The sequence below is a fragment of the Dendrobates tinctorius genome, unplaced genomic scaffold, assembly GCF_039654945.1.
Source record: "Dendrobates tinctorius isolate UK_male_01 unplaced genomic scaffold, ASM3965494v1 ptg000107l, whole genome shotgun sequence".
In the NCBI taxonomy this organism is placed as follows: domain Eukaryota; kingdom Metazoa; phylum Chordata; class Amphibia; order Anura; family Dendrobatidae; genus Dendrobates; species Dendrobates tinctorius.
The window spans coordinates 36,378,838-36,390,000 of NW_027361775.1; the positions used below are offsets into that span (position 1 = coordinate 36,378,838).

Below are 11,163 nucleotides of genomic sequence, written 5' to 3' on the forward strand. Positions count from 1 at the left end.
CCATTGCAGCATTTCTCCATTCATCTGTCTCCATCACAATGCTGCTTCATTACTGTTCCCATCACAGCTCTTCTCCATTACTCTGTCTCATCACAGCTCTGCTACATTATTCTGTCCTCATCATAGCTGTGTCCCATGAGAGTTATCCCAATCATATCTATGTCCCTTGAGAGTTACCCCCATCATAGCTGTGTCCCATGAGAGTTATCCCCATCATAGCTGTGTCCCATGAGAGTTACTCCATCATAGTTGTGTCCCATGAGAGTTATCCTCATGATAGCTTTGGCCAATGAGAGTTATCCCCATCATAGCTGTGTCCGACGAGAGTTATCCTCATCATAGCTCTGACCAATGAGTTATCCCCATCATAGTTGTGCTCATGGATATTGTCTTCATTATACTTCCCCAGGTAATTGCTCACATGTATCTCCTGAGCGGTGGTTTGTTCGTGGCGCTCGTCCCACTTCCTGCTCCCACATCCCTTCCTTAACCCAATAGGATGTCCCGTACTCTTAGCTCCAGACAGGACCGTGTGCAGCGCTTGTGATTGGCTAATGTTTTGGTAGAAGGAGGCGTGGTCTGTTGGGGAAGACACGCCATTTTACCAGCTTAGTGCAGTGGCGGCTTATTGATGCTCAGACTCCCGGTCGTTGTATGTGGTATATGGACGATGCTGCATGGTGGACATGTCTGACTAGTCATTGCCAGGCAGCCGCCACACTGGAGCTGCCCAAAGTTTTGTAGGCGTGTGCAAGAGTTAATAGTTTGGCAATCAGTGTCTGCCTCCTGTGCTATAAGGATGCAGGAATGTGTCTGCCTAAAGGGCCACCACTCTGCCAGCCATCATTGTGTGTCTGTGTGCTTGTGCCAGGCCTGCAATTGCCATTAATGATCCTTGTTCTGGATTCCTCTGTGCTGCTCTTGGATGTGCATGTGATGGCACTGACATCCATGTGTTTGGACACTTTTTTTATAGTTACCTAAATTTAAATGTCCACTATTGTACTCAGTTTTACAGGATAGATATAAATCAGTATGAACCAGATTTATGTCTACCGATTTTAAAAATTTACTATGAGGGGGGCCTTTTTCCATTCACCTCAGGTAGCAGAGAGGCTAGGTTCAGCCCCGAAATAGTACCACAACAAACCTGCCAAGAGATGGACTCCCACCAAAACTCTCAGACGGGCAATAGGCCGTACACTATATAGAGGTGACCTTTATGAGACAGTGGGCAGAAAAAAAGTCTTTACTTACGCACAAAAATTGTAAGGCTTGTTTCGAGTTTGCTGAAAGATATGTGGGATCCTCGCCAAAGGTAAGGAGGTCCTGTGGTCAGATGAAACCAAAATTGAACTTTTTGACCACCGAGGTAAACACTATGTTTGGCGCCAAACCAAAACAGCTCATCACCCCAAGAACACCACCATCCCTTCAGTAAAACATGGTGGTGGCAGCATCATGCTGTGGGGATATTTTTTGGCATCAAGGACAGGGAAAAACAGGGAAAATGGTCAGAGTCGAGGGGAAGATGGATTGTGCCTAATATAGAGATATTCTTGAGCTTAACCTATTTCAGTCTGTCATTGATTTGAAGCCGAGATGGAGGTTCAACTTCCAACAAGACAAGGACCCAAATAAATGTTTTGGAGTGGCCTAGTCAAAGCCCAGATCTTAATCCAATTGAGAATCTGTGGTCTGACGGGAAGATTGCTGTTCATTAGAGGAAACCATCTAAGGCCTCATTCACATATCAGTATTTTTGATCAGTATTTCATCAGTATTTGTATGCCAAAACCAGGAGTGTCTCCAAAACAAAGAACAGGAGTCAGTCTTTCAATTATATTTTTTTCTCAGTAAGTTCCATTCCTGGTTTTGGCATACAATCACTGATGCAAAATACTGACCAAATATTGACGTGTGAATGAGCCTTAAGTTGAAGTAGCTGGAGCAGTTTTATCTTGAGGAATGGGCAAAAATGCCAATGGCAAGATGTGGAAAGCTCATAGATATTTATCCAAAGTGACTTGCAGCTTTAATTGCCACAAAGGAGGCTTTACAAAGTACTGACTTCAAGGGGATGACAATTTATGCATACTCAAGTTTTCAGTTATTTTGTGCTATTTCTTTTTTGCTTCAAAATAAAAATAAAACCAATTGTTCCCAGTTGTAGGCATGTTCTTTATAAAAACTGATGCAAAATCTAAAAAAAGTGAAATTCAAGGTTGTGAGGTAGCAAAACACAAAAAAACCAAGATGGTGAATACTTTTGCAAGCCACTGTACTAGTCACCTGAGAATTAGTGATTAGCGAGAAATAAAATGCTCAGGGGCTTGTTGCTCGGGTCAAGCAATTTGGAATACTTGGGTACTTGACGTGAGCAACGAGCCCAATGTTAGTCTATGGGAAACCCGGAGGTCTTTCTAGGGCATCAAAATGTCAGAAATGTATGAGAACAGTGCACAACCGACATAGGAACATTATGGGGAAGGCCCCTGGAAGCATTTCTGACTCCTAGGTCACTGCTGTGACCAGTATTGTCAGAGTGTGAAGCCACTTTTGCAGGCTCACAGTAAAACATACAAAACGAAATCAGAATGGATTTTACAGGGAAATATATTTACGGACATCCTTTCCATGGTAATAATTTGTATGTCAGGCAAAAGAAATAACCCCCCAAAAAATGTTCCTCCACCAGTTTGGCTATGTTCAAACGTAGCATTTTTGATGCATTTTTTAACGTTACCATTGCTTTCAACCAATACAAATGCATTTACTGGGAAATGTCATTGTAGCATTAAACAACCTTAGCTGGCCATGTGATTTGTGACATCATCAGGCACATCTTGTTTCATTTATGAAGGAGTGACTCTTAAAGTCACAAAGCCTATTTTTATAGGAGCATCAGTCGGCATTACTATTCTTAAAAGGCCATTATTAAACATTGGGTCTCCTATACTGTTATTGCCTATACATTGAGTGGCTGGGCTGCCAAAAATTAGGACGCCCCCCCAATACCCCTTTCAAGAGAATTACAGGAGGGCCTCCGGAAAAAATGTTCCCATTATAAGAAAGTGGGTCTCCCATAGTGTTTGACTATGCATTTAATGCAAGGGATGCCTTGTCCCAAAGTTACACGCACCCCAATAACCCTTGGAACAGACATCCTGGATGGCCACATGGAACAAAAGTTCCCATTATTTCTCATTTGGTACTGCCATACTGTTAGCCTATGCATTGAATGCAAGGCCTGACCTACACCAAATTCACACGCACCCCAATAAGCCTTTGAACCCATGTATTGGATGGCCACAGGAAAACCAAGTTCACATTATTCATATGGTTCTTCCATACTGTTAACCTATGCATAGAATGCAAGACTCACCTTGGCACAAAGTTACAGGCGCCTTGCTCTGAATCACATCAGCCCCAACTGGGACTTCTGTCCCTCTTTGCCCTGACAGACTTTCTCATACATTTCATAGTCTTAATTGGGACTTCTACCTTATTTTGCTCTGGCTCATCTTTCTAGTTCACTCTTCCTACTCAAGTGAGGTTTGAGAAACACCCTCAATTGGGTCGAAACATTACCTTGATACACTATTTTTGTGGCTGTGGTGACTTTAATAAACTCATCTTTGTTTTGCATATGAAAAATCACAATTATTGAGTGCGGGTGTTTCTTCTTCTTTATGACTTCAACTGGACTTGTTCCACGTTCAGCCTGCACCTACCATATATCGTACAGAGTGCACAACGTTTATTTCTAATACTGTTAGCCTATGCATTGAATGCAAGGCCTGCTCTGTACCAAATTCACACGCACCCAAAGAACCCTTTGAAATGACGAACTGGATGGCCACAGGAAAGCCAAGTTCACATTATTCATTTGGTACTTCCAATACTGTTAGCCTATGCAATGAATGCAAGGCCCGCCTTGCCACAAAGTTACATGCACCCCAATAACCTTTGGAAAGACATGCTGAATAGCCACAGGAAAACCAAGTTCTGCTATACTATTAGCCTATGCATTGAATGAAAGGCCTGCCCTGTGCAAACTTCACATGCACCCCAATAAGCCTTTGACCCATGTACTGGATGGCCACAGGAAAACCAAGTTCACGTTATTCTTTTGGTATCGCCATACTGTCAGCCTATGCATTGAATGCAAGCCCTGCCCTGCACCACATTAATATACAGCTGGATTAAGGTAAATCCTGATTGTACATGACTATTTGGATACTCTTTAGAAGGCATATGTGAATGATGGAATTCTATATTACTGATATTTCGCTTGTACCACTTTATATAGTTTGATATTCTAAGCTACTCCTTTTAGGGACTATTTTTTGTTCTTCAATGACATTATGTTCTTCTATATAATTTTGCTATTTTATATGTCTTATTTGTCCTCATTTTGTTTTACAGAGACCCCGGTGGGGTTGAAACGTTAAGTTGTGTCGCAATCACTCTCTTCCCCCCTACTTTTCCAGTGTATTGTGAGCACTATATATTGTATTTGCACAATAAAATTTTGCCATTCTTTGAAAGATATTCCACTAAGAGTGTGCGGTGAATTTTGAATTCTTTTGATTATTGGACCTCTACAGCCCATTACATCTGCACCTCGTATTTTGACAGTGGGCATGCCAATTATCTCTAGTAACATGCCATGTGAACTGTGAGGTCTTATATAGACAGGTGTATGTCTTTACGAATCAAGTCCTATCAGTTTAATTAAACACAGCTGGACTCCAATGAAGAAGTAGAACCATCTCAAGGAGGATCACAAGGAAATGGACAGCCTGTGACTTAAATATGAGTGTCTGAGCAAAGGGTCTGAATACTTACGACCGTGTAATATTTTGTTTTTTCTTTTTTAATAAATTTGCAAAAATATCTACATTTTTGGTTTTTATCAGTAATGATGGGGTGCAGATTGTACATTAATGAGAAAAAAATGAACTTTTTTGAATTTACCAAATGACTGCAATGAAACAAAGAGTGAAAAATTTAAAGGGGTCTGAATACTTTCCGAACCCACTGTACATTCAGAGACAAAATTGATTTTATATTCATAGTAATCAACATTTTGAGCAAGACTTTATTTACACATCTAAGCAGTCTAAAATATTACATTGCAATCATCACTTCTTACAATTACAGGGACCTCATGCCCTCCCAATATAAATTTCTGGGTGCACACCTTATATTATTTATGTATATGAAATGTATTGTTTTAACATATTCTTTAATTTGGAGTTATTACCTTGGTATCCATCATTACATGTACATAAGAGGCTTCCTGTTCTGTTACTACACGTTCCATCAGGAGAACAATCACTGTCATCTGTACATGGTGGCAGTGCCTCACAGTTATATCCATCACCTATGAAAAAAGCATATAATCTAAATGAAAGTTTCTTTTAATATTAATATAATATTATTGTCAGGATTCTTGCTGCATTAACTTGCATAATTGACTACACTTTTAATGTAAACATAGAAATCATGACAAAAGAACTCACCATAGAATCCATCATTACAAGTACAGAAGAAGCTCCCTATTGTGTTAGTGCAGGTTGCATTAAGTGAGCAGATATTATTGGTCTCGCATTCATCGATATCATCACAATTGGTTCCATCTCCTAATTAATATAAAACGTTTACAGTTAACTGAGGATATAACACTAGAGACAGATGAGATAATGAAAATGTATTAATCTTCATATATTATCTTATCAGTTCTTGAAAAAAAAAAAAAATGTAAACCATAACAAGTTGAACTTCCAAATGAAATATTTTGACAGAACACCCAAGCTGCTTAACCCTCTCAATACCATGATCAATAGCAATCGCAGCAATTAGAAGGTTGAGAGAGAAGAGGCTACCTGTCTCATCCCTTGGGTACCTGGCTACCTGTCTCATCCCTTTGTCACCCCAGAAGAGCATTTACGGGCAGGTGATGATAGTCATGGCAGCTGAAGGTCAATAATGAACTCCGAGTCAGTCAATTATGGAGTCCTGTTAAACCCAGACAGAAGTAGGGTCCTGCAGGAGTTCTGCCTGTGAAAACTGGCAGGTCTAATGCATCTTCTTACAGATAACCTTTGCCTCATCAATAGGATTTTGGTCGAAAAAGTGCCACACTGCACTCTTCCTACTATGGCATAAATTGTCAGGGCTTGCACGCTGTGCTATTTTGACCATCTGGCCAAGCTGTCCTGCAACTCTTTTTGTTTTTTTACCACGTTTTTGGACAGCTACGGGCCTGCCAGATAACCGCTGCTGCGATGATGATGCCTGCTGCGGATCCTTCTCCTCTTCTGACCTATTGCCAGCGGCACCTTTTTCCCCCAATGGATGCCAATCCGGGTCAACAACTGGGTCATCCATTACCTCCTCTTCAATTTCATCTGCACCTTCCTCTGTGTCACCGTGTAAGGTGGTATAGTATGCAGGAAGGGGCACCTGAGTTTCATCAGGGTCAGATTCTGGCTCAGTAGACTGCGAGGGAAATTTAGTGCTCTGGGTCAATGTACCAGCAGAATCATCTAGCAGTGGCTGTGCATCAGTGCACTCCATGTCAGATTCATCTTGGACTGGGTAATTCAGGATTTGACTTGATAACCCAGGTATGGTATGTGAAAAGAGCTCCATGGAGTAATCTGAAGTGTGGCCTGCCGCATCCTTCTCTTTTGTTGGGGGTGAAGGACACAAGGAAAGGAGTTGTTCATTACTAGAAGCCTGCACTGACGACTCAGTGCTTGCAGTTTTTGAAACTTCAGAAGAGGCGGAGATACAGCTGGAGGCTGTTTCGGCAATATAAGCCAAAACCTGTTCCTGATGCTCCGGCTTTAAAAGTGGTTTACCTACTCCCAGAAAAGGGAACCTTACAGGCCTTCTTGAGCCAGACGATGACGCTGGGTCAACATCTCCTTCCTTAGCTGCTATTGTGCTTTTGGCATAACCAGCAGATGTACCACCACCACCATCAGTACCAGCTGCCCCCCCGCCCACGTCCGCAGCCTCTTGCACCATACTTACTCATATTTGGGAAAATGTACCAAAAATACCAGCAGATATATGGTACTATATGAGGAGCGTACAGCTGTATAAGGTGTAGTGAAAATTTTAAATCTCCGTATATATTTCCTTATTCACAGACGCTCTCCCAGTATATATTTGACCGTAATCCAACCAACCGATACACGGTACTGTATCAGAAGCGAACAGCAGTATAAAGTGTAGGGGAAATTTTAAATCTCCTCTTATATATTCCCTTACTCACACCAAGACGCTCTCCCAGTATGTATTTGACCGTAATCCAACCAGCAGATATACGGTACTGTATCAGAAGCGGACAGCTGTATAAAGTGTAGGAGAAATTTTAAATCTCCTTTTATATATTCCCTTACTCACACCCAGACGCTCACCCAGTATGTATTTGACCGTAATCCAACCAGCAGATATACGTTACTGTATCAGAATCGGACAGCTGTATAAAGTGTAGGGGAAATTTAAAATCTCCTTTTACATATTCCCTTACTCTCACCCAGACGCTCTCCCAGTATGTATTTGACCATAATCCAGCCAGCAGATATACGGTACTATATGAGGAGTGTACAGCTGTATAAATTGTAGTGAAAAAATTAAATCTGCGTAGATATTTCCTTAATCACAGACACTCTCCCAGTATGTATTTGACCGTGATTCAACCAGCAGATATATGGTACTATATGAGGCGCGTACAGCTGTATAAGGTGTAGTGAAAAATTTAAATCTACATAGATATTTCCTTAGTCACAGATGCTGTCCCAGTATGTATTTGACCGTAATCCAAACAGCAGATATACGGTACTGTATCAGAAGCGGATAGCTCTATACGGTGTACGGAAAAATGTAAATCTATGTATATTTATTTCCGAAGTCACACACACATGCTGTCTCAGTATGGATTTGACTGTAATCCAAACAGCAGATATACGGTACTGTATCAGAAGCGGACAGCTCTATACCGTGTATGTATGGAAAAATGTAACTATATTTTTTACGGAGTCACACACAGACGCTGTCTCAGTATGTATTTGACCGTAATCCAAACAGCAGATATACGGTACTGTATCAGAAGTGGACAGCTCTATACGGTGTATGGAAAAATGTAAATCTATGTATATTTATTTTCGGCGTCACACACACACGCTGTCTCCGTATGGATTTGATCGTAATCCAAACAGCAGATATACGGTACTGTATCAGAAGCGGACAGCTCTATATTGTGTATGTATGGAAAAATGTAAATCTCCATCTATTTTTTTCAGGAGTCACACACAGATAGCATGTATTTGTCCGCGATACCAGCCAGTACACGGTAGTGGGTGAGGAGCGTACAACCCCAATACGGTGTGGGAAAAAATGAACACTCGGTAACTGTTCAGAAAAAAAGAATAAAAGTAGGAGTGCTGTGTAAAAAGCAGTCTGCACAGCAGTGTGCACACAGCAATGCAGCTATCAGGAAGCCTTATAGGGCAGCCTAATAACCAGCGCTGCTGCACACCAAACAATTCTCCCCTGTCACTGCACACTAACTGTACAGCACAATTGCTATCAGCAGAAGTACAGATTCTTTTTTTCCCCTGCCTATCTGTTTTCTTTCCTGCCTAACACTCTACCTATTAACCCCTTCACCCCCAAGGGTGGTTTGCACGTTCATGACCGGGCCAATTTTTACAATTCTGACCACTGTACCTTTATGAGGTCATAACTCTGGAACGCTTCCATGGATCCCGGTGATTCTGACATTGTTTTTTCGTGACATATTGTACTTCATGTTAGTGGTAAAATTTCATTCAAATAACTTGCGTTTATTTGTGAGAAAAACAGAAATTTGGCAAAAATTTTGAAAATTTCGCAATTTTCCAACTTTGAATATATGCCCTTAAATCACAGGGATACAGCACATAAAAAACTTGATAACTAACATTTCCCACATGTTTACTTTACATCAGCACAATTTTGGAACCAAAATTTTTTTTTGTTAGAAAGTTATAAGGGTTAAAAGTTGACCAGCGATTTCTCATTTTTACAACACCATTTTATTTTTAGGACCACATCACATTTGAAGCCACTTTGAGGGGTCTATATGATAGAAAATACCCAAAAGTGACACCATTCTAAAAACTGAACCCCTTAAGGTGCTCAAAACCACATTCAAGAAGTTTATTAACCCTTTAGGTGCGTCACAGGAATTTTTTTGAATATTTAAAAAAAATGAACATCTAACTTTTTTCATAAAAAACATACTTCAGGTTCAATTTTTTTTATTTTACCAAGGGTAACAGGAGAAATTGGACTGCAAAAGTTATTGTGCAATTTGTCCTGAGTACGCTGATACCTGATATGTGGGGGGGAATGACTGTTTCGGCGCATGGCAGAGCTCAGAATGGAAGGAGCGCCGTTTGACTTTTTCAATGCAAAATTGGCTGGAATTCAGATTGGATGCCATGTCACGTTTGGAGAGTCCCTGATGTACCTAAACAGTGGAAACCCCCTACAAGTGACCCCATTTTGGAAGCTAGACCCCCCAAGGAACATATCTAGATATGTGGTGAGAACTTTGAACCCACAAGGGCTTTACAGAAGTTTATATTGTACAGCGGTACAATTAAAAAATCATATTTTTTCCACAAAAATGATCTTTTCACCCCAATTTTTATTTTCCCAAGGGTAACAGGACCCTAAAAGTTATTGTGCAATTTGTCCTGAGTACGCTGATACCCCACATGTGGGGGTAAACCACTATTTGGGCGCATGGCAGAGCTCGGAAGGGAAGCAGCGCCATTTGACGTTTTTGGCTGGAATTGAGATCGGACATCATGTCGCGATTGGAAAACCCCTGATGTACCAAAACAGTGGAAACCCCCCACAAATGACACCATTTTGGAAACTAGACCCCCTAAGGAACTTATCTAGATGTGTGGTGAGAACTTTGAACCCCCATGGGCTTCACAGAAGTTTATAACATAAAGCTGTACAATTAAAAAATCATATTTTTTCCACAAAAATGATCTTTTCACCCTCAATTCTTATTTTTCCAAGGGTAACAGGACCCTAAAAGTTATTGTGCAATTTGTCCTGAGTACGCTGATACCCCACATGTGGGGGTAAACCACTATTTGGGCGCATGGCAGAGCTCGGAAGGGAAGCAGCGCCATTTGACGTTTTTGGCTGGAATTGAGATCGGACACCATGTCGCGATTGGAAAACCCCTGATGTACCTAAACAGTAGAACCCCCCCACAAATGACACCATTTTGTAAACTAGACCCCCCAAGGAACTTATCTAGATGTGTGGTGAGCACTTTGAACCCCCCCAGTGCTTCACAGAAGTTTATAACGCCCGGGCGTGAAAATAAAAAATTCGTATTTTTTCCACAAACATGATCTTTTAGTCACCATTTTTTTATTTTCCCAAGGGTACCAGGAGAAATTGGACCCCAAAAGTTGTTGTCCAATTTGTCCTGAGTATGCTGATACCCCATATGTGGGAGAAAACTACTGTATGTGCACACGTCAGGGCTCGGAAGGGAAGTAGTGACGTTTTGGAATGCAGACTTTGATGGAATGGTCTGCGGGTGTCATGTTGCCTTTGGAGAGCCCCTAATGTACCTAAACAGTGGAAACCCCCCACAAATGACACCATTTTGGAAATGAGACCCCCTAAGGAACTTATCTAGATGTGTGGTGAGCACTTTGAACCCCCAAGGGCTTCACAGAAGTTTATAATGCCCGGGCATGAAAATAAAAAAATCGTATTTTTTCCACAAACATGATCAATTAGTCCCCAATTTTTTTATTTTCCCATGGGTAACAGGAGAAATTGAACCCCAAAAGTTGTTGTCCAATTTGTCCTGAGTACGCTGACACCCCATATGTGGGAGAAAACTACTGTATGGACACACGTCAGGGCTCGGAAGGGAAGTAGTGATGTTTTGGAATGCAGACTTTGATGGAATGGTCTGCGGGTGTCATGTTGCCTTTGGAGAGCCCCTGATGTACCTAAACTATTGAAACTCCCCACAAGTGACCCCATTTTGGACAATAGACCCCCCACGGAACTTATCTAGATGTGTGGTGAGCACTTTGAATCCCCAAGTGCTTCACA

General features: G+C 41.3%; 1 protein-coding gene across 1 annotated transcript in view; it reads right to left on the bottom strand.

The window, feature by feature from the left end:
• The window catches only part of LOC141100758 (uncharacterized), a 450,303-nt gene that overhangs the window by 85,416 nt on the left and 353,724 nt on the right, over positions 1-11,163 (bottom strand). Inside the window, 1 exon segment of the mRNA XM_073589442.1 lies at positions 5,529-5,648. Coding sequence (XP_073445543.1) covers positions 5,529-5,648 — 120 coding nt within the window.